Below are 25672 nucleotides of genomic sequence, written 5' to 3'. Positions count from 1 at the left end.
GCTCATTACATTCATCATCTATCAATTCATCTTGTTGTAATAAGTCTTCAGGACTAGAGCATAATCTATCGGTAGTTGCATAGGCAACATCAGAACTTGGTAAGGAATTAGTAGCAACACAGTAAAGTAGGCCTCTGTTATGTGCCAAACCTAGTATGAGTGTTTACAGCCAACCATATGTGCTTGTATACTGTCTGACATTGAGTGAAAATGAATACTAGTAATAACCTTAATTCCAAAAAATAGCCTAAGTGATCGAGTGATGTGTGTGAACAAAAGAGAATAAAGACAATAAATATGGAGATAAAGCAGAAGAGAAATAAATTGAAGAAACCATGTTTGGGCATATTATCTGTCTAGGGTTATAAAGTGCAGGACAAAAGTTTCTTAAGCATGCAATTCTATTTGAACCGAGAGGTTTTAGAATTATACAAACAACGAATTTTTAGGCGAAGAGTAATTGAATAAGTGCAGAGCTGATATAAACATCCACACAATCGCATTAACATTCTATGAAACCCCACTATGAGCTAATAACAATCTCTTAAATAGATAATTAATCTCCCTTGAAGAGAAGGATCTTGAAAGTACCATATACCCATGCTTACTCACAATTTTCTCTAATCACGACATGTCTATATTAGGTGAGAATTTGTTCTCGTCACAAAGCACATCATGTCTATTTGTATCTAATTGTAACCATTTCTATTTGTATCAAGTAACCAAGCTATCAAACACGCAATTAGATACAAATAGAAATGGTTACAATTAAGAAAACAACTAAAGCATCATAGATGTAAAAAAGCAATGTTAATGAAATAAACCCTAGGGTTTAACTATGCTCAAACATCTACAAATTAGCCCTCCATTAAAAGAGAGCAAGTATTCAAGATACAAATAATAAGAGGAGACATGAAAAACATGAAAACCCTCTTCTCAATCATGTCGACGGAAGATCGCCGAAGAAGCCATAGGAAAGCTTCCACGCGCACCGCCGAGCTAAGCTTGATGGCTACGACCTCCAATCCCATTGGATGTGGGTCCAAATCTCATTTCAAAAAGCCCCTTAAGGGCTGGAGATTCGTCTCATTTCTTCCCTAACTTCACCTCTAAAAATCACACAAAAGAAAAGTAAAGAATGCCCTAAAAATCCTCATAAGTTCTATTTATGTCCGACTGCTTACGGGCTACTTATGGGCGTAAAGACATGACCGTAAGAGAGATGCAGAAGATTTTCGCGAGAATTACGGGAATACTTACTACCGTAAGTCCCCTCCGTAAGGTCTTCGGTTTGTGTTACGGTCCCGCTTACGACTGTAAGCGCTGGTGTAGACCCCATTTTTTTTTTAATTCAGTTGTTTTTAAAATTAAATTGGTTTAGTTAAAATTTTATTTATATTTTTTTATTTACATTAGGTTTGTTCTCATCCTATCCCAACAAACTCACCAAATTTGATTTTCTGTTGAGCCAGCCCTACCCGCCGTGCTTGATTACAGCTATCTTACCTATTTGATTTGTGATATTGATTTTATAGGTAATTAAGAACTGAGAAATGCTCTTCTCTCTTCTCTTGTAAGCCTTCTAGAGCTGGTAGCGAGGTCGAGTGGTCTCCATCCTATGTCGTGATTGTGAGGATTTTCTAGGTAAGTCTATTGTTGGATCTTCTGATTTTGGTGTACTGATCCTTGTCAAATGCTTTGTAGTCTTGAATCATATTCTTATCTTGCTGATCATCTTATTCTTTAATATGCTTGTTTCTGTTCAAATTGAGTCATGCTTTTATGATCCCCCGTTTTTATTTGGCCATGATTAGTACAATTAAGATAAACTTGCTTGGGTTGCTTGCATGGTGTAGTGAATACATGCAAGCATTACTTCTCCATGTTTTCGGCCTGGTCACGATGTTATATTTATTTATTTATTTTGAACATCCTAACTATCTGATTTGCCTGTGTGTGGTGTGAGTCTCAGTTCATTTCTTCTTTATTAATCATTAATTTCAGGGAGGCTAAGTTAATTCCATTGTAATTACTTTAAGTTGTATGGTGATGTCTTATTAGATATGTATGCCATTATGATTGTGCAGATCTATTGGCAGTGGAGAATTGGACTTTTAATCAAGCCAAAGTTTTCATTTTTATAGTGTTAGCAATTCCACCATTCGACTTTTGAAGGATGTGCCTATTGTGTGAGTATATATATATATATATATATTGTCCTTCAAGAGTTAATTAGTAGTGTTTAGCAGGTCAATTATCTTCTAGTTGCACTTTGCTGTTTGGGATAGTAGGTGTAGTGTTTTAATTGAGGTCTTATTTTATCCAATGATATGTATTACCTGATCCTTTATAAGAATAGGTTCTTACTAGTTCTGTATCTCTTCTCTATTATAGTGTCTGTATGTTATGGTTGAAATCCAAGAATCCTAGATGACTTGTAAAGTTAGGATTACTAAACTGATTTTATGTCTATAGGTTCTTTTGTGGAGAGTTGAGTGGAAATCGATTTGGATTTTGGAAATTTAGCGAACATCAGGTAAGTAACCACATATAAATTATACTATGTATATACATCCTTTGACACTAGCTAAATTTGTGAATTTAATTATTTTATTTATCTATTTTGTAAAATTAGATTAATGATACTCAATCTAACTTTATCCCTTTAAGTATTATTAATTTCGGATTTATCATTTAATTATTTTAAAAAAATTGAATTAAAGATGTCTTTAAACTAAAAGTTCTGGAACTATTTAAATGTTGATTTACTTAAATTCTGAATTTTTATATATTTTATTTAAATTCTGATTACCAGCTATTTTATCAATTTTGATTCTTTTAAAACTTTGAATTTTCAAATATTTTATCAATTTCTGATTATTTGCATTATGTATCTTATTTGAAATTTTTATATTGTTAGTTTTCTGATTAATGATATTTTTGAATTATTGATTAAAGTTAAATAATTGATTATTTTGATATTATGAAAAACGGGATCACACGACTATTAAAAATGTTGTTTGGTGAATTACTTTGTATTTTGCTCAATCTGAATTTTGATAGTTTGATGATTTATGAGCATGAAGTATTTTGACATAGAAACTAGTCCCCAATTAACTATGCACTAACTTTGACACTGGGGGTTAAACATTGATTGTATCGATACGTATTTTGATATAGAAACTATAGTTTTCCACAGCTTTCCGTCGATGAAGAATAACGGGCTCTAATAATTTTGGCTCGGGTCACCGAGGGTAAAAATATGACTTTTCTGAAATTTTGTCTCGGGTCACCGAGGGTAAACATATGAATTCTGTGATTTTATTTTGGCAAAAGTTGTTTGGGGGACCTATATGCTCAGTGTTTGACATTGGTGTTTACTTGAAATAAATTTCATTTATTATTTTGCATTTTGATAAATTATGATTTTGAGTGATTGATCCCTATATTTTTAGTGGTGCTTACTGGGTTGTTAAGCTCATAAATATTGTTGATATTTTTTTCAGATCAGGAGTGGGGGTGAGTGGCGGATAGCTTAGCGGGGATCGTTTTGCCATCGCCAATTTAATTAGCATGTAAAAAGTCCTGTTTGCTGTGGGCATATGTTTTATTTGAATAAACTTGTATTGACTATGCAAAACACTTAGTTTGTTTCTTTTAGTGTTGAACTCTGTTCTTGTTTCTAGTTTTCGCTTCTCTGTTAGATTTTGTGATTTTAAGAACAAGTTTTTTGGCCTTGCATGCCTACTGGGTCTCGGCTTGGTTGGTGTGTGGCACTACAAGAAAATAGGATTTTTCTGACGTTTGACATATGTCGTAAAATAGCAAAAAATCATCAGAATAACTCTATACCGAATTTTGTAACAAATGTAGATTATGTGTCACAATTGCCACAGTCGGTATACTTTGTTGTGACATTTCTAAGAAACTTCGGTACCTATATATTCCAACATTTATTGTGATATTTTCCCGACATTTGTAAATAGTCTCAATATGGATTTTATTCCAACATTTGTATATGGCTTAAGCAATACTTTTTATTTTTATTTTTTTTTCAACATTTGTAGATGTCGCCACAAGTTTTTATCACATTAATTTTGGAATATTGCAATATTTATAATTGCTGTTATAGAGGTTATATAATAACATTTGTTAAAGGTATCTTAAATTACTTATATCGACTTTTTGTAAACATTGGTTTAATAAAATATCAATTATATATGAATACCAATTTAGGTCAATATTTGTAAATGTTAGTAAAAGTTATTAATCTTATCTAATTTCAAAATTAAGTGTCATTTATAAATGTTGGTATAAGAATATTGTATAATTTTTCACAATATTAATTTAAACAATATTTATATATGATTTAATTAAATAAAATATGAGATATAATTTAAATTCTATAAAATTAATTTGCATAATTTAACAAAATATTAATAAAAATTATTTATCAAAAATTTAAAAATCCAGCATAGCATTAAAACACTAATTAAAATAATGTCAACATTATCTACAAATATTTTAAAAATAAATTTCAAACATTATAATAAATCTAAGGCTTCAATCCGTTTAATTGCATGTCTTTAAATTTGTATCTCTTATCTGCAAAATAAAATATACAAATACATTAGTGTCTATCTAAATCAATTAATATAGAAAAAGAGATAAATAAATAATATAATTTATAATTTTAAAATTTTAAAAATAATTAAAACAATGTCAAAATAATCTACAAATCTTTAAAAAATAACTTTCAAATATTATAATAAACCTAAAGTTTCTATCCATAGAATTGACTTTAAATTTATTATAGTGATCTCTTATCTACAAAATAAAATATACAAATACATCAGTGTCTATCTAAATCAATTAATAAATAATACAATTTATAATTTTAATAATTTGGAAATATAATAGGATGATATTATAAAAATTGTACAAGATCATTATCGCTAAAATGAAATTGAGTGACTAATTGAGAACGAGAACTACTTGTAGCATCTCCCGCCTACAAAATTTTTTACATTTAATAAAATAAAGGTAATATAACAATAAAAGTTAAATTAAATGTAAACATACATGATATATTATAATCAATGATAAAAATTTGAAATATAAATAAAAAATAAAGAATAAAATCATGTGGAACATATATAATTTGCATAAAAAAGAATACAAATAAGCTATTTTTATATTGAAAGAGGATATATAATTTATCTCAATTTATGTATGTGTGTGTCATAACAATAATAAGAACCTTTAAATAATTTAATTTGGAATAAAAGGATGAAATATAAAACTTCAACAAAGCTATGTGTGAGCCATAATTGTAACAAGAACACTATAAGAAATAAAAATTATATAAGGAGCAAATTGTAAAACTTCACCAAAACCATATGTGTGTCCTCTTAAGTATAGTAAGAACCCTATAAAAAAAAAGGGGACAAATTGTAAAACTTCGACAAAACAAGGATTAAATAAAAAAAACTAAATGGCAATTTCAGGGATTGAAGCCTCGCATCCATATCATAACCACCCCATCATCATTATCGGCAAGGAGAAAAACCAAAACATATTTTAATTGTCAACAAATTGGATATCTCATCCCAATTAAATTCAATCTTCTTCTTTTTTTTTCTTTTTTTTTAAAAAAATATTATCAAACCCTAAAATTAGATTAATTAAATTCTCATACTTGTTTTCATAACAAAAACTAATTAAAAAATTAATCAACTATCAATCATTTACCAAAATGAATAACAAGTTAAATATTTAAATAATATTGCAAGAAAAACAATGCTAAAAAATATTATGAAATAAAGAAAAATCGAGATACTTACTTTATCTACTGACAAAAACTTTATTTTTGGCCTTTTGCACTATTAGGGGGTTTTTCTTGTCTTATATATAGATCATGAATCTATAAGCCGCACAGGTTTTGGTGCTCATAAAAAAAAATTGCCATCTAATTTTTGACACTCTTGAAAATTAAAATATTGATGCTTTTATTTTCCCTTAAATACCACTTTTTTCAATTTTAAATTATCGTTCATATTTTTTGAATATAGATATATACATATCCTAACTTAAAATGGTGTTTTCAAATATATCATAATAAATTGATACAATTAAAGTCATATTAGATTATGACATTTGTTACATAGGTCATAACAAGCGTCTTAACAAATAATATTATACTGTCATTTTTTTCAATGTTGCTAAAATCTTCAAAAATATTACAAAATAAAAACCTTTTGTGACTATAAGTAGAAATGTCATTATAAATGTAGGAATAAATAAAAGCATACCAACATTTATCACAATTATCGCTTAAAAGTCATTTTAATGGTTTGTAATGACATTTACCAAAAATGTTATTTTAAAAATGTCACAATAAGTGTTTTTTGTTGTAGTGTGGCCGTTTGTCAGCGTACTGGTCTTAGCGAGCCGGGTTCGGGGAGTGACAGCTGGACCATAAATTTCACTGTGCTGCTTCTTACGTTCGCCTTTATAGGCGTATGTTGTGTTCGTAAACTCTTCTGGATGGTCTTTACAGCCATCTTTATTGGCTGAAGCCGTGCCCGTAAGATTCTCTAATTTGGCACTAAGTTCTCCTTACAGGCATAAGCATGCTCGTAAGATTTTTTGGAATCCACTTACGGTCGTAAGGTTGGCCATAAGATTAGCTGTAAGCTGACCGCAAGACACTCAGTTTGTCTTATGTTTATTTAAATGATGCCGAGAGAGCTCCAACTTTTTCATTTAGCGTCTGAAATGCTTATTTTGACTCTCTCTCATCTTTAAGTGATGCCGTAAATTTGAGAGTATGAAACATACTAGATTTAGCATCGAATTTCACAATATAGTGGATGAACATTACTAATATAGTATTTTTATATTATTTATATAGTATATTTGCACCAATACTACAGTACAAGAGATTCGACGTTGCACCACTCACCCATCTCTCATGGTGACTTTCTTTAGGCTATCTAGTAGTTGTCAATTGGCAGAGTAGTTGTCAATGCATGATTCCCGTCTAATTTAATCAATTCTATCGAAAATAGCATAACAACATTTCTCCAATAGATCGATGTCCCCCTATGTATCCTTTGAGTTCGTCATCCTTCTATATATATTTTGTTTTTATAAAATAAATAAATTACCAACAACTGTTAAAAATAAATACAACCAGTGAATAAATATAAACAGTAGTTAGCATGTATATAAAAGATAGGATTTGACATTGAATTTAAAAATCCACACACGATTTTGAAACGGAGTAATTTTCACAACGATTTTCAAAATTTGAAAATGGAATTTATTATGTTGCAAATCCGTCTAATGTTTGAAATGGACTACTATTTTGTTTGTAATAAATTAGCAACAAGGTTTTTTTAAATTGAAAAATTCCGTTTGTAATCCGCTGCTAATTCATTTTATAAACGGATTACAAACAAAAAATGTTGTTTTGTAAATTACAATTCCGTTAATGAAGTACTAACTCTATGCATATGCATCACTTGTTGTCTATTTGTAAAAAAAAATAAAAAATAAAAAATAAAAAATAAAAGAAAGATGAACGTTAATCACAAGTTCTGGATGTTTAATGGTAGGCAGAGCTCTGAGAAAATAAACCTCCCATATATTTTTCCATTTGATTATCCTCTTTCAATAAATATCTATATATATATATATATGAAAAAAATGACATATTAGTGCTTTGAATTAACGGGCATAAATGACCACTCAATGCCGTGTGATCTTTATTAAAAGAAGTAGATAAATGCCACAAACGATTGAGGAACCACTGGAACGATCAACCCTTAATTAACATAGACAACAACAACCACTGACTGCAGTCACTGCACCACAATATTTCACTCAGCCCACTAGTACAGATGCCATGGCACAATACTACAGCAGCTATATAGTTAATAATTTCCATTTGAGACAAGGCCATGAAGAGGTGGTGCACGGAGGACAACAGTCTCTACGGTCAATCTTGGACCAAAGCCGTGAAGCACACCCCACTCAAGCCCCTCTCCGGTAGTTGGTAGTCGTTCTAGAATTGAGCGCTTCCTCATCTCATCCATGGCGAAAAACACACTGCAGCTAATCATATTCCCATACTCACTCATCATGTGACGAGCGACTTTTAGCTTCTTAAGCTTCAGCCCCAGATTCTCTTCAATCTTATCAAAAATAGCACGCCCTCCAGAATGGGTGACCCAGAACAATGAGTTCCGGTCTGAGATGCCTAGTAATTCAAACACTTTACACAAGCACTTGCCTATATTTTTATCGATGGTGTTTGGTACGTCACTGAGTAAATGGAACGTCATACCTACTTCTCCAAGATGACTTCGGATTGACTCCTCGGTATCCGGGATGATATATTGGTCAGTAGACACTAGTTCAAAGAAAGGAGTTTCCACACCAGGAATGGGGTTTGCTCCCACCACCATAGCAGCCGACCCATCTCCAAAGATAGCTTGTCCTATAAGGTTATCGATGTGCACATCATCAGTCCCACGGAAGCTGATGACACTTGTCTCAGAGCATACGATAAGTACACGGGCATTCTGATTGTTTTCTGCGAGATCCTCTGCTATTCATAAGATGGTACCGCCGGCGTAGCAGCCAAGGCCGTAGAGCATATATAACACGTTTAGTAGACAATGAGAGGCCGAGGAGTTTGATGAGCTGGAAGTCAGAACCTGGCAGGTAAACACTGCTGAGATTACAGAAGATAAGGTGAGTGATCTCAGAGAGTGGACGCCCCCATTCCTCCAAAGCTTTAATGGTTGCCTTTGCTCCGAGCTTTTGCACCTCTTCCACAACTATGTCATGGCGAGTGTCTAGTGAGTTTTCTTCCATGAATGCACACATGTTGGGCTTCTGCTTTAGCATCTCTTCCGTCCAGAACATGTGCCTTTTCTTGATCATTGACCCCTCACCTTTATATATATCCATTAATTCTATATATACTTAATTTGCCATTAATTTCACCACCTTTTCATGCATGCAAATGATGGTATGAAATTTATATAATAATGGTTTAAATTAATAACATGTCTGTCAAAGTATATGATAGGGTTTTGCATGTGAAATTTGTTTGTTTACGTGGCTTAAACTTCCCATATATTCTTCCGAAGGTATTTTTTTTTTTTTTGTAGAAAGGAGCCCAGAGGCTTTTATTGAAGGAAAAACCAGACAGAAAAAAGACAAAAGGAAGAGAAATACAAGAACTAAACTAAAACAGAAGAGCTAACAAGAGAGAAAAAAACAGAAAAGCTTTTAAAAAAAGAATCCAGCAGTGTTAAACAACTTCATTATCCAATGTGGGAGATCATGGCCAGCATGAAAAAGAGAGAGTTGATGAAGATTGAGGCCATGGGAAGCCAGCTTGATAATAATGCTAAGGCTAGAACGAGGAGAGCCCAAATTCTGGAGAAGACAGTTGATGCCATTGATCCAATGAAGAAATTGCCAGGAACAAGATTGATGAGTGGATCGGAGAGCATCCAAGACATAGGTGCTGGTGATGAAAATAACTTTGGGCTGAGTACTGAGATTAGAAACATTCTGAAGAACACCATTAAGGTTTTGCAGATCTGCAGAAAGCAAATATTTAGCAGAGTTGCAGTGTCTTCCTGCGAGAAGAATTCTAAAATTAGAATCAGCCAACATGAAAGCACCTCTTTAGATCTGAGTGGCACAATTCCAAACAGATGCAGTAAATAGGAAGGGGCCATCAAATTTACAGAAGTTATTAAGAATAAGGTTTCTGCAGGGAGAATTGCCAACAGAGAAGAGAGATAAAGCTTGAGAAGAAGCCCTGTAAGCAATATTGATAAAGTTAGGCTTAATGTCCCTGAAAATGGCATCGCATCTTGCTTTCCAGATATACCAGGCTGTCAAAGCAATAATTGATTTAGATTTAAAGGAAAAATTAGACTGAGACAACCAGTAACCCATACAAAAGCCATCAGGAAATGAGAAATTTTTAGAGGTTATTGAAGATAAGGCATTCCAAGTACTTTGAGATTTAGCACAATGATTAAACAAATGTTCAGGGGTTTCATCACAAAGATTACAAAAAACACAGCTGCGTCTGGGACCCAAGTGAATAGAATGTAAAAAATCAGCAGTAGCAAGACGACCATTAAACAATAACCACAGAAAATGCTTAACACAAGGCATAACCTTTAAAGACCAAATTTTACCCCACCCAATCCAAGGTGAGGGAGAAGGAGTGTTACAATTTAAGGTATGATAAACATTGGGAGCAATCTTATGATTCACAGCTTTGGGAGACCAAACCCACAGCTTTGGGAGACCCCCTTTGGAACCAAATATATTATATAGACGATCATAATCCCAGCTAGTATTATTACACAAATCAGAGCAAGAGATGTTTTCTAGATTGGTATGCATATTAATGTAGTTGGGCATAAAAGCAATAGGAATATCTGAACACCAGGAATCATATAATATAGAAGTATTTGAGGCCTCATAATTTTAGCAGTGTGATATAAACCTTGAAAAAACCAGGAGCAATTGCGAGGAATGGAATCCTTCCAGAAATTAACATGACCATATTTGAGCTGCACAATATTGACCCAAGTAATATCAACCTTGTTTAAGTAATTGAAAACATGTTTAGCTTTGAGGGAATGTTTAGCGATAGCTAAGTTCCGATGAGCAAGACCCCCCTCAAATTTTGCCATGGTAACACGACTCCAAGAGACTGCATGGATGCCCTTTCCATTGCCACTTTTATGCCAAAAGAAACATCGAACAATTTTGGAAATCTCACAGAGAACAAAATCGGGAATAGGAAGAACATACAGATAATAAGTAGGGATCGCTAGCAGAGAGGAATTAATCAAGGTGGACTTGGCTGCTAAAGAAAGTTTAGAATGTTTCCATCTGGCACAAGTGCGGGAAATCTTATCAACAATTGGTTTGAAAGAACTAGAGCAGAGTCTTTTAGGAGAAATCATGACACCAAGGTACATAAAGGGAAAGGAATCAGTAGAGAATTGGAGAATAGATCTAATACTTCTAGCCACTCTGTAGTTAAACCAAGAAGGTAGAAAAATAGCAGATTTGGAAATGTATGCAACTTGACCAGTCAAACTAGAATAAAAATCTAGGCACAGTTTGAGATTTCTAGTAGCAGGCCGAGAGGCTCTAGTAATAACAACCAAATCATCAGCATACATTAGGTGGTTAAAATTACAAATAAGGTTAGGATCAAATCCAGGAATCATGCCAGAATGGAGGGCACGGTTAAGGATTGAAGAGAGATTCTGAGAGACAAGAATGAAAAGATAAGAAGAAATGGGGTCACCTTGACGAACACCACGGGAAGAAGAAAACCATGTCGAAGGAGAACCATTAATTAGGAGAGAAAAAGAACTAGATCTAAGACATGTATCAATCCAAGAAATCCAAGTATTGGGAAACTTCATTTTAGCTAAAGTGGCAAGAATTGCACTCCACATTAAAGAATCATAAGCTTTCTCAATATCAATTTTGGCTAACATCCTAGGGGGGTTCTTAATATCATGCTCCATCGTATGAACAATCTCATGCACCGCAATAATGTTATCGAACGAACACCGACCAGAAACAAAGCCCACTTGCTCACGACTAATAAGTTTAGGGAGAACACTTTTAAGTCTATTAGCAAGGATTTTGGTCACGATTTTAAAATTAACATTGCACAGAGATATGGGGCGATAGTCAGAAACCAACCTGGGGTTATCTTTCTTAGGAATGAGAGCAATGTAAGTTCTACCCCAAGAAGTAGGCAGCACAGAGTTGTTAAAGAAGTAAGAGATGGCCTCACAGAGACTATCCCCGATATCTGGCCAAAAGAAATGATAAAATTCAGCATTGAAACCGTCAGGTCCAGGGGACTTACCAGAAGGAAGATCTTGTAAGGCCTTAAAGACTTCATCGTGAGTAACCTGACGGGTGAGATAAGAACCCTCTACCTCAGAGAGAGTAGGAAGATCATTGGGAAGTGCATTAAAGATATCTATGAAATTACTGTTGGAATGATCTGTCCAAAGATTAGTATAAAAATTAAGGAACAAACTCTCAATTGCAGGATGATCAGAGGCAGAGTTACCAGAAGAGTCAGAAACCTGGGAGATAGTGTTAAAGTGAGTTCGAATGGGTACAGAGTTATGAAAGAAAGTAGTGTTCCGGTCTCCATCCTTCAACCAAAGAAGATGAGCACGCTGGGCCCATCTAAGGGAGTTTTGGTATTGCAGGGATTCAAACATGTTATAATTACTCATAAGGCATTCAGTAATAGCAATATCAGGGGAATCAACAGCTTCTAAAAAATGAATACGGTCTTCCGTCTCCTTGATAGCAGCGTCCAGAGGGGTTAAACCTGCAGATCTCCAAGAGATAATATTAGTACGAGCACGGGATAAACGGTGAGTAAAAGCATGAAGAGGGTTGCCATTAGGAGAGGAAGAGGGTTGCCATTAGTATTGAAAAAGCTATATATATTGCTACATGAAGCACCTGTACGTGCATGCATGGATTAATTATAGTAAGAACCTAATTATTAGAAAGGATGACCACAAGAGTATATATACTTACATATTCGTTTGAACTTGTTCTTCAGCTCAACCTTGTGCTCATTATTGGTAATTCTAAAGTAGAAATCAGGGAAGGCGTCTTGGTAGTAAACATTGGGAGGGTTGGCAGTGCCCAATGCTAGGACACTTGCTAGGCCACCACTACCATTGCTCACCATTGTTGAGCTTTTGCTGATCACTGTTTCAAGCTTTATGGTTTGCAACTCATACAGCCTCCCACTACTGCGTCTTTTATATAGTGATTCGAACTCTCTGTCAACCCATTAATTAAATAATAACAAGAAAATTGGCTTCATTCAAGATGGAGAATTGAATGCTGTTTTACTTTATTTATCATGTTAAAACCGGGGATTTGACAAACAATAAAATCAATTATATATATATATATATATAATTTTTCAAATCAGAATTCAATGCTATTAATTATCTTCTATAGTTTCATTGATAGCATGCGGAAGGTACCTGCTTGGTTTATTTCGAAAGGCACAGGGTAAAATAATCTTGATTGGTTGCTTGTTGTATGACTTGTATCATAAAGATTCGGCCGGTCTGTGTGTTGAAACGACATTTTCAAACTCAATAATTTTTTTTATTACAATAAAAAATAAATAAATCACTATTTATTTAAAATGGAAGACAATGGGCAGAACAACCGGAAAAAAAAACCTAAACAGATCGACTATATGAAAAAAAAAAGGCACCAAACTCAATAAGTCATAAGCCCATGTGTTGATGCGTGCAAATAAATTTTTAAAACCCAGCGTGGTCCAGAAAAATTTTAAAAAACCATTTGAGCCAGGGCCTTGTCTTCCCGTCTGCAGAAAAAAAAAAACAAGGTAATCAGACCGGGCCCAGACATTGACCAGGCCAAGTCCAGGGGTTAGGGGTCGATGGGTTCGACCGGGTTGAACCGAGGTTAATAATAAAATATTAAAAAATATATTATAATAATTAATAATAAAAAAAATAATCTAACTTATATTTTTAATAATTAAAAAAGCACAATTAATTAAATATGTTATTTTAAAATTTTATTTTATGTATATTCGTTGATTTTAAAAATGTTTAAAATATAATTAAATTTAATATTTAAAGTTTTAGTTTTATATAAAATATTAAAAAAATAAAATATTTAAAAGCCCTAATCTTCTCTCACACTTCTCTCATGGGACTCACAAATAAGAGAAAAATTAAAAAAAAATCCTTCCTGTCTCGGGACTCATCAACGAGGGGGAAAAAAAATCATAAGTGCTCTCTCTCTCTCTCTCTATATATATATATATATATATCTCTCTCGTCTCTCTCTCATTTCTTCTGATCTAGTGGTCTCCACCAGCGTCTCTTTCACATTTCTTCTGGTTTTTCTCTGATTCTGCCTTTTTTCTCTCGTTTGTTTCTCTCGCACTCTCGCCGCCGTTGCTTGAAGCCACTCGCCATAGAAATTTTTTATAACTGATATATGAAAAATCTCACTTTCTCTCGCCACAGAAAATTTTCATTTTTTTTGAAATTTTTTATTTTTTTAACCTAGTAGATCTGGCCGGGTCAACCGGTTTCCGGGTTAACCGGCCGGGTCACTGGTTTTTGACCGAGTTATCTCAACACCGAGTCAAAAGTGGTAGCTGGACCAGCCTCATGGCCGGTTCCCGGTTTTTCCGATCGAACCGGCCTGGCCGATCCGGTTTTGACAATATTGGAAAAAAATTAAAAGTCCTGTTTGAACCCGGCCCATCTACTCCTATGTGAAGCAAAAAGACATAAAACACAGTAGCCCGGCCCATGTGCAGGTGCATAAGAAAACTGCACACGGATGAAGTGGGCCCGGATCATTTATTCAATTGAGCAGATAAATTTTAAAAATCCAGTGTGGGCCTGATCCACAGGTGAGCCCGATTGCAAACAAACCTTTAAAACTCGTAACCAACCAAAAAACTTTTTCCGCTAAAAGATTTCACATTCAAAGGAATAGGAGATCATAACTATCAAGTGTTTGGTCTTCTATGAGGATAATTTGGATTTGATCAGAAGGATGAGTTTCATCCAACACATCAGAATTTACGACAAGTTATAGAGCAATAACGGAAGGATTAGCTTTTGTTGATTAAGATCGAAACCTCTGTTGTTTGGGAGCAACGCTGAGGCCAATAAGTATATCCTCATGTGAAATTGGTTCACTTTATTCAGCTGAAGGTCTAGTATACAAAGAGTGAGCGCTAATCGATCACAAGTTGTAGTTCGACGCTCTTAAAAAGAAAAAAAAAATGGGGCTAGTTGAAATACTACCAGGGTTGCAAAAATAAATAAATAAATAAATAAAAGTTAGGGGCAGACAATATATGTTTTTATTATCATCTCTCAATAAGTATATTAATTATAATCAAGAAAATGACATAATGCTTTAATTAAATGGCATACATGGCCACTTATTAGTGTTGTGATCTTTGTTGAAACAAGTAGCTGGATACATACATATATATATATATATATATAAGCAAATAGTGCACAACAACAGCTGATTTCACATATAGCCCACTAGTTCAAATGCCACATCCAAGATCACAATAGCTAGTTAATAATTTCAATTTGAAACAAGGCCACCAAGAGGTGGTGCACGGAGGACAACAGTCTCCATGGTCAGCCCTGGACCAAAGCCATGAAGCACGTCCCATTCGAGCCCCTCTCCAGCAGTACGTAGCCCTTCCGGCATTGAGCTCTTCCTCATCTCATCCATGGCGAAAAACACACAACAGCTGATCATGTTCCCATACTCACTCATCACGTGACGCGTAGCTTTTAGCTTCTCAGGCTTCAACCCCAGTTTTTCTTCGATTCTGTCAAAAATGGCACGCCCTCCAGCGTGTGTGATCCAGAATAACGAGTTCCAGTCCGAGATGGGCATGCCTAGTCGTTCAAACACCTTCAACAAGCTCTCCTCCATATTTTCGCTAATGGTATTTGGTACATCACTTCGCAAATGGAACGTAAGCCCTACTTCTCTGGGTGTTTGGTTCGAGTAGAATCAGAATACAGATGGATTTCTAGCTACAATGAATCGAAAAATCGATGAATTTTTATAATACGATGCGATCAAATCTCAGTGTTTTGGTTAGATGTATTGTAGATCTCTGTATTATAGGATTTTGTATTTGATAAGAGATATTTATAAATTTGAAATTAGAAATTTTTTTACATTATAAATATATTAATGATTTTTAAGTACTCGTATTAATTAATTTAACTATTAATTTTTATTATTAAATTAGTTATTAAATTTATTAGTATATTTATTTATTTATTTTTATTATATTTTATAGTTTTTTTAAATTTAATTTTTTTAACCCAATAAAAAAAGTATTTTGAACTTTTCATATATTTTTAGCATGTTATTAATGATTTTAATTATCGCATTGATCATTTTAACTCTTAATTTTATTATTAAATTAATTATCAAAGTAATTATTAAATTTTATAATTTTTCACTCCACAAAAATATCCATAAATGTTTCATCATATTTGTTTTTCTTTAATTGGTCACATATAGGTCACAAGTTATGCATTTGAAGAAATTTAAAGATAATGGATTTGGTTTTACGCCCCATTTGGCTGTAAAACCAAATCCCTCATTGGATGTAATATGAGTTACATTGATTTTTCAAATCCTGTGAACCAAACACTGGATTTCAGAAAACCCAATAACTCAAGTTATATGTAACTCAAAAACCTTCCAAACAAACACTACCTAAGGTGACGATGAATTTCTTTCTCGCTGTCAGGGATGATGACTTGGTCTGTGGACACCAGTTCAAAAAAGGAAGTTTCCATGCCAGGAATGGGGTTTACTCCCACCACCGCCGCAGATGACTCATCTTCAAAGATAGCTTGCCCTATAAGGCTGTCAATGTGCACATCATCAGTCCCACAGAAGCCAATGGAAGTCATCTCTGAGCATACGACAAGTACACAGGCATTCTGATTGTTTTCTGTGAGATCCTTAGCTATTCTTAAGACTCTGCCGCAGGCGTAGCAGCCCAAGCCGTAGAGCATAATACGTTTAGTGGACAATGAGAGGCCAAGGAGCTTGATGAGCTGGAAGTCAGCCCCCGGTAAGTCAACACCGCCCGTGCTGCAGAAGATAAGGTGAGTGATCTCTGAGAGTGGACGTCCCCATTCCTGTAAAGCTTTTATAGACCCCACATTTTTTATTATTATTTAAATTATTATTATTATATTTTATTTTTATTTTCTTACGTGGAGTGTCTTGTATGTTATTTTAAATGTATTATTTTGAAAACCCTAGCCACGTTCTATGAGAAACGTCGCCCACCACCGCTGCCCACCGCTCCCCACGACCGATCTGTAGCCTTAAGACATTAGTTAGTGGATCATTTTTCTCCATCGTATCACCATCTCATTGGCATCAAGGAGAAAAGGAATTTCTGAGAAAGGATATGCAGGTGTGTGCGAATTTTTATTATTGTTAGATTGTAGGAATTAGGATTTTGTTTTCAAGGATAGAAATTAAGATTAGAAACCCTAATAGCTTGAGGAGGGATTTTTTTTAAAACCTTCTTGTCATTGTATGCCATAGGATCTCCTGTGAAGATTTAATTTTGGGTGTTTGATTCAGATTCAGAATTCTAGGGGATACCAAGTAAGTAACCACGTATTTTTATCTCGGAAATTCTTTTAAATTTGTAAGTTTTGTTGAGTTTATCTCGTTGGATTATTTTGCTTTCTTTGGTTTGTCTAAATTATTTAAATTGTTAAATTTTATTTTATTACATCAATTATTCATATAATGAGTTGTTATTTGATTCATTACTTATCCTTTGTTTATCAATTTCTTATCATGTTAGATGTGGTTTTATTTGATTTATGATCCTGTTAATCAATCATCTTTTTATTAGCCAATTGTTTACTGTAAGATGAGAGGTTTTCTTGAATTTCATTTTAATCACCGTTTGACTAATTGTTTACTACCTGAGAACTTTAAATCATGACATTCGTTAGATTCTCTTTTAAATTTAATTATAAGAAGTTTCCTATTAATATGATTGGGTATTGTTTAAATATGAGTTTAATTAACTAAATTTTTGGGTAGTGGATGATCCATTCTTTTCTTATACTTTCATTCAAATTCTCATGTTATTTATAGCATATTTGATCTTGTTGGTGATTTATTTAAACATTTTTTTTAAAATGTTAATTGGTTGATTATTTCCATTTGTTATCTAATTATCTAGTATTTGAGAAAACTATTAAGTTATTAAGTTTATTCACGTTAAAAGCTTTGATGGAGTTTCTGTTTTTTTTTAATTTTGTAATTGACTAGTTTCTTCAAATTAGTAGTTTTTATTGATTTGATTCCTTATCCACTGAATGAATTATTTTATCCATTAGCTAATTTTTCTTTTAGTGTCTGAAAGAGAACTTTTTGAATGTTGTTGAATGAATTGAATCTTTATTACATTATTTTACCCACGGATGGCATTGGACTGTTTAAATTTTTAAATTTTTAATTATTCATGTATCCTGGAAAATGAGGTTAAGTGTTACTGTTTCTTTAGAATTGAAATGGCTGATTTCTATTGGTTTATGCAAATATCAGTATTTTGGTTTAATGGAAATTTTTGCTTTGTGGGATTCAGATTCTGAAATATTCTGAGATTTAAATAATTAAGTCTATTTTGATACTAAAATTACTTTGTTATGAAATTCTAGTCTCCGAATTGACTATGCAATAACCCTGTCACTAGGGGTCAAACACTGACCATATCGACATGAAATTCTGAAATAGAAACTGGTTTCGCGCCGCTTAATTTCCGTCGGTGAAACAATAATGGCCTCTGATATTCTGGTTCGGGTCACGGAGGATAAACAAATGATCTTTGATATTCTGTCCGGACCATAGTCTATGAGACATATACTTTGAAAATTGATATATTCTAGAACTTGTTCTTACTGTGTTGATTAATCACAGTTGAAGGATTATACTTGCTTGTACATACTTATGTTTATTTGAAATTATTATATTTGCTTATGCACACTTATGTTTATCAGAAATTATTTTGATAAAATTCTTGAATCTTGGTTTGAATCCAAGTTTTGTTTTTGGGTTACTTACTGGGCTGTCGAGCTCATGAATGTTTTTATTCCCTTTTTTCAGATCAGGAGTAAGGTTGTGGTTACTAGCATAGCTGTGGTTACCAAGCGTCAGGCTCCCCTCTTTGTTAGGTTGTTTATATGTTTCCCTTTCACCTTGTAGACCTCGAACTTGTTATTGCTTTCATTTTGTATCTTGAACTTGTAGTGCCTCTATTTATTTCATCTTGGATATTATGTTGCTATTAGATGTTATGTTTTATGCTAAGACAGGTCTGAGGCCTTGCATGCCTATCGGGTTTCGGCCCATAAGAATGCGGCCATTTGTCAGCGCACCGGGTTTGGTGCGTGACAGCTTTAACGGCCGCCTTTGCTCCGAGCTTTAGCACCTCTTCCACAACTATGTCATGGCGAGTGTCTAGTGAGTTCTCTTCCATGAACGAGCACAGGTTCAGCTTCTGCTTTAGAATCTCCTCAGTCAAGAACATGTACCTCTTCTTGATCGTTGACCTCTCACCTGTATCCATTAATTGTATACATTGCTTTTAATATAAATAATTAATTTCATGCCACCAGCTTTGCACTCATGCAAATTCATGTATAGAAACTTAATTTATATAATGCATAAATATGTCTTTCATGGTAAATGACTACAAACCAAATGGTAATCATCTTTTCAATGTAAATTAATGATTTGATTTTGCATGTAAAATTTGTTTGTTCACGTGGCTTCACCTTTCTCTATATATATTCCTAGCTAGTGTAGAAGGTGTTGAAAAGGTTTTATATATAGTTGCATGCCACCACCTTTGCATGCATGGATTGATAATATATATTAAGAAACTATAAACAATGATGATCACAATAGTATACTTACATATTCGCTTGAACTTTTCCTTGAGCTGATCAGTCATGTGCTCATTATCGGTGATTCTAAAGTAGTAGTCAGGGTAGGCGTCTTGATAGAAAACATTGGGAGAATTGGCAGTAGCCAACGCTAGGACGCTTGCTAGGCCACCAAGCCAACCACCTATGTTCTCCTTGTGATCATCAACTGCATTACAACTACCATTGCTTGCCATCGTTATCCTTTTGATGTTATGCTTTGCAATTCATACCCTCCCACCACTACGTCCTTTATATAGTGGCCCCGAGCCGAATTCAAAGCTAATCTTAATTAGTATTTTGAATAATGAAGTGCTGTAGGGAAATGGATTTGGTTTACGTCAAGAAAACACAAGATAACATAGCTAGTTTAGTACGGTAGTGACGCGTTCCTATTAGATAAAAATATTTATCTGGCTTGACCCTATTCTTAGGCTTCCCTGTTCGCTTATCGCGAGGGTGGTCCTTTGGCATATCTGGCTTGCTAGAAATAACTGTGTTTTCAATTCAGTGTTTATTTCTAGGTCTACGGTTTTCTTGAATATTTGTCATATGTATCTCTCTTGGATGCCAGCTAGTTGTGTGTGAGGAAGCACGGAACTAGTGTGGCAATTCGTCGAACACTTGGTATGCAATATCACAATACCTACCAATCACACAATGAATGGGCAATGCAAGGATAACATATAACCAATCTCACAAGAATAAAGTAAGAGACACCAATATAGCGTGGTTCGGCTAAGAATAAGCCTACATCCACGGGAGAACAATGCTTCACTATATCATGGGGGATAACAAGAGTACAAGAGTATAAAAGATAGGCATAAAACCACAAGAGGATTACCAAGCTCTAAGAACTAGCCTTACCTCAAAAACAAGGGTCTTACCTTGTTTTAATGAGATCAAGCAAGAACAAGAGCTCTCCTCTACACCACTCTTTTCACTCTCCAAATACAAGAGAACTCACCCTCTCTATCTTTCTCTCTTTTCTCTCATTACACAACACCCAACAAACATAACCCTATATAAACAATAGAGCAATCTAGACCGTTGGATTAAAAGAGATCAAGATTTTGGCTTCATCACAAGGATATCAAGCCAATATTTAACAATCCCCCACTTGAAGACAAATCTTCAATCAAGCATCAATGAAGCATCAAGCATTGTCCTCCAAACATCCAGGTTACGTCTCCACTAACCCGGAAAGCCTCTTACAATGAGAAGTCTTCTCCGTAGGCACAACCTTTGTCAACAAATCCGCAAGGTTGTCATTTGTGTGGATTTTCTCAACATGTAAATATCCACGCTCCAAAGCAAGCCGAATAAAGTGGTACCGCACATCAATGTGCTTTGTTCTAGAATGAAAAGCCGCATTCTTAGCAAGATGTATCGCACTTTAACTATCACAATGCAACACATATTTTTCTTGTACCACTTCAAATTGATTAAGTACATGCTTCAACCAAATCATTTCTTTTGCTCCTTCGGTCAAGGCAATATATTCCGCTTCCGTAGTAGACAAGGCAACAATGTCTTAAAGTTTAGACATCCAACTCACCGCACCACCACCAAATGTGAAAACATAACCCGTAGTGGACTTCCTTGTCTCTCTACAACCGGCATAATCAGAATCAACATAACCATTAACCACCAATGAAGAACCTCCAAAGCACAAGCATAAATTTTGTGTACCCTTCAAGTAACGAAGAACCCACTTGACGGCTTGCCAATGCTCCCAACCGGCACAAGACATATACCTTGAAACAACCCCCACTGCATAAGCAATATCCGGCCTTGTACATATCATAGCATACATCAAGCTACCAACCGCGGAGGTATAAGGAACATTTTCAAATTTATCATCCTTTGGAGAACTCTTCTTTAATAGATTAAAATGTGCCGCTAGAGGTGTAGAAACCGGTTTGCAATCAACCATTCCAAATCTTTCAAGAACTTTGCTAATGTATTCGGATTGACTCAACCACAACTTCCCATGCTCTCTATCTCGGTGAATGCGTATGCCTAGAATCTTCTTTGCAACGCCAAGATCTTTAGTAGTAAACTTCCTTGACATATGGAGCTTCAAGGACTTAATTTCCTTCCAATCATTGCTAGCTATCAACATATCATCCACATAAAGCAACAAGCAATTAAACATGCCACATGTGGAACCCTTGAAATAAACACAATGATCAAAATCACATCTAGAATAACCCTCATCTTGCATAAAAGTGTCAAACTTCTTGTACCATTGTCGAGAAGCTTGCTTCAAACCGTACAACCCCTTCTTCAACTTGCACACAAAGTTAGGATTAGACTTGTTAGCAAAGCCTTCGGGTTGAGACATATAAATTTCTTCTTCAAGGTCACCATGCAAGAAAGCCGTCTTGATGTCAAGTTGTTCAAGCTCCAAATCAAAATTAGCCACCAAAGATAGAATAACTCTTATGGAGCTATGCTTCACCACCGGAGCAAATATTTCATTAAAATCAATACCATGCTTTTGACCATAGCCTTTCACCACTAGTCTTGCCTTGTACCTTTTTGATCCATCGACTTCATGCGTTATCACATACACCCATCTATTCTTTAATGCTTTCTTTCCACTTGGAAGCTTCACCAAGTCCCAAGTTTGGTTCCGACGCAAAGAGTCCATCTCTTCATCCATAGCCTTTTGCCACCTAGCTTTCTCAAGACAATTTTGTGCTTCATGAAAAGACTCGGGCTCACCCACATCAGTAAATAAAGCATAATACAAGGATGGAGAATACCTTTGGATGGGTTTAGGAGTCCTTGTAGATCTCCTCAAAATTTGTGGAGACTCAAATTCTTGTTCTTTCTCGTTAACATGAGCATCTTCTTGCTCAATCACCTCCATGCTATCATCATGGCCACCAACATCACCATGGCCATCTCCATCATCATGATCTTGAGAATGAATTTCTTCTACTTGCCGAGGAGGAACACAAGAGTCAACTTGCATGCGAACAAGTTTCTCATCCTTTTGCTCTTCATGATGGCTTTCTTTAAACATCACATTCTCATGAAATATGACATCACGACTTCTAATTGTCTTCCTTTCAATTGGATCCCATAACCTATAACCTCTATCATCACCACCATAACCAAGGAAAGCACATCTCCTTGATTTCAAATCAAGCTTACTTCTCTTTTCGGAAGGCACATGCATATAAGCTTCACAACCAAAAACTCTTAAATGATTATAAGAGATTTTCTTACCACTCCAAAGAATTTCCGGAACATCACCATCCAATGGAGCACTTGGTGATCTATTGATGAGGTATACCGCCGTATTTGCCGCTTCCGCCCAAAAGAACTTAGGAAGACCGGAGTGAGACAACATACTTCTTACCCTTTCCACAATGGTCCTATTCATTCTTTCAATAACACCATTTTGTTGTGCGGTGTAAGGAACCGTCTTCACTCTCTTGATGCCACTCTCCGCACAAAAACCATCAAAAGCACTAGAGCAAAACTCTCCACCATTGTCGGTTTGCAAGTATTTTATAAACCTTTCACTTTCTTTCTCAACACGGGCCTTAAACTTCTTGAAAGTTTCAAAAACTTGATCCTTGGATGCTAATGGATAAAGCCAACACTTTCTAGAATAATCATCCATGAAAGTAACAAAATAAGAAGCACCACCAAGAGACTTGACATTCATAGGGCCACAAACATCGGAATAAACCAACTCCAATGCCTTCAACTTTCCATGAGATTCATGCCTCTTAAAATTTACTCTATGTTGCTTACCCATAATGCAATGCACACATAATTCAAGAGATGAATTCTCAAATAAAGGAATAAGCTTTTTATCTTGCAATACCTTCATTCCATGCTCACTAAGATGTCCAAGCCGACTATGCCAAACATGCACATCATCATGTCCACTTGTCGACATACATCTTTGAGGTGAACCAAGAAAAGTATATAAGCTTCCATCCTTTTGCCCCTTCAATACCGTCATACAACCCTTGGAGATTTTCCACGATCCATAGCCAAAAGTAACCACATAACCGGCCTCATCAAGTTGCCCCGCCGAAATGAGATTCTTTGTTATCTCGGGAACATGCCTCACATTAGTCAATGTATGCTCCTTCCCATTTGCTTGCTTAATAACCACATCACCAATGCCCAAAATTTTACAAGCACGATCATTGCCGAGGTAGACATTACCACAATCAACTTCTTTATAAGTGGAGAAAAATGATCGATCCGGACATATGTGAAATAAAGCACCGGAGTCCAACACCCAAGTATCTACGGAAGAAGATACCATACAAGCAATGCTTAATGTGAATCCATCATCACTTTGAGATGCTATGCTTGCTTCACCATCAACTTGCTTCCCCTTTTCGCTTGCTCTTCAAAAGATTACAATCATTCCTCACATGACCTTGTTTCTTGCAATACCAACAAGTAACAACCCGGCCCCGTGACTTTGATCTTCCCTTTGCTTGTGACTTGCCCTTACTAGCCAAAACATCATCCCTTTGTTGAGACCTTCCTCTTTCACCGGCCGCTAGTGCTTGACTTAAGTCACTAGACATTTGTGAAGAAGCCCTTCTAGTCTCCTCACTACTCAATGAAGAAACAACATCATTCAACTTGAACTTGTTCCCCATTGTATTTGCCACGGTAGTAACAAGAGTATCCCAACTTGGAGGCAAAGAGCTCAAAAGTAGCAAGCATAAGACCTCTTCATCAAGATTTACCTTTAGAGCCTTTAATTGTGCCACAATAGAGTTAAACTCATTCACATGCTTTCGCACCGTGACATCATCCTTCATTTTCAAGAGAAATAACCTCTTCATGGTATGCATCTTATTGATACCCGATGGTTGCTCAAAAGATTGCTCCAAAGTACTCCAAAGTTCATGAGCGGTCTTATATTGATAAACATCAAACAAGATGGATGGCGAAATACATGGCCTTATCACCGACAAGCATTTTCGATCAAGAACCTTCCATTGTTCATCAATCATAGATGAGGGTTTAACATCATTCCCCAATAGTGGTAGATCCAACTTCTTATAGACAAGGTGATCCTCCATCATTATCTTCCATATTGGCCAATTGTCCTCCTTGAGCTTTTCAAACTCCATTGCCTTATCCATTGCTATGAAATCGAATCACCACCAATACAAGCCCCAATTCTTTCAGTTGCAAGCTTAGACAACCTCCACAATCCTAGAACCTGGCTCTGATACCAATAGTTGCGTGTGAGGAAGCGCGGAACTAGTGTGGCAATTCGTCGAACACTTGGAATGCAATATCACAATACCTAGCAATCACACAATGAATGGGCAATGCAAGGATAACATACAACCAATCTCACAAGAATAAAGTAAGAGACACCAATATAATGTGGTTCGGCTAAGAATAAGCCTACATCCACGGGAGAACAATGCTTCACTATATCATGGGGGATAACAAGAGTACAAGAGTATAAAAGATAGGCATAAAACCACAAGAGAATTACCAAGCTCTAAGAACTAGCCTTACCTCAAAAACAAGGGTCTTACCTTGTTTTAATGAGATCAAGCAAGAACAAGAGCTCTCCTCTACACCACTCTTTTCACTCTCCAAATACAAGAGAACTCACCCTCTCTATCTTTCTCTCTTTTCTCTCATTACACAACACCCAACAAACATAACCCTATATAAACAATAGAGCAATCTAGACCGTTGGATTAAAAGAGATCAAGATTTTGGCTTCATCACAAGGATATTAAGCCAATATTTAACAATCCCCCACTTGAAGACAAATCTTCAATCAAGCATCAATGAAGCATCAAGCATTGTCCTCCAAACATCCAGGTTACGTCTCCACTAACCCGGAAAGCCTCCTACAATGAGAAGTCTTCTCCGTAGGCACAACACTAAGGAGTTGCACAAGCTGGAAGATTCGATTGCTGTTGTTCGACGCTGTATCCAGTTATCTGGATCCCCTTCTCGCTTGGAGCTGGATCCCGACGGGTCAGTCGATTTCTCCGGCTAGTTACTCTGCAGTGTTCGTCTGTCTCTAGGCG

General features: G+C 35.3%; 1 protein-coding gene and 1 pseudogene across 1 annotated transcript; both read right to left on the bottom strand.

Annotated features, from left to right (window-relative positions):
* Positions 1-7937: 7937 nt before the first annotated feature.
* Positions 7938-12769, bottom strand: LOC120280449 (annotated as a pseudogene).
* A 2441-nt stretch (positions 12770-15210) lies between these two features.
* LOC120280447 (chalcone synthase 1-like) lies at positions 15211-20171 on the bottom strand. The gene is made up of 5 exons (XM_039287291.1): positions 20138-20171; positions 19612-19758; positions 19084-19251; positions 16372-16804; positions 15211-15628 (listed from the first exon to the last, which is right to left on the bottom strand). The coding sequence occupies exons 1-5, from the start codon at positions 20169-20171 to the stop codon at positions 15211-15213; spliced, it is 1200 nt and encodes a 399-aa protein (XP_039143225.1).
* Between the last annotated feature and the right edge of the window lie 5501 nt (positions 20172-25672).

Source organism: Dioscorea cayenensis, chromosome 17, assembly GCF_009730915.1.
Source record: "Dioscorea cayenensis subsp. rotundata cultivar TDr96_F1 chromosome 17, TDr96_F1_v2_PseudoChromosome.rev07_lg8_w22 25.fasta, whole genome shotgun sequence".
NCBI lineage: Eukaryota > Viridiplantae > Streptophyta > Magnoliopsida > Dioscoreales > Dioscoreaceae > Dioscorea > Dioscorea cayenensis.
The sequence above is the reverse complement of the archived record's forward strand: the minus strand, read 5'-3'. Positions and strand labels throughout refer to the sequence as shown.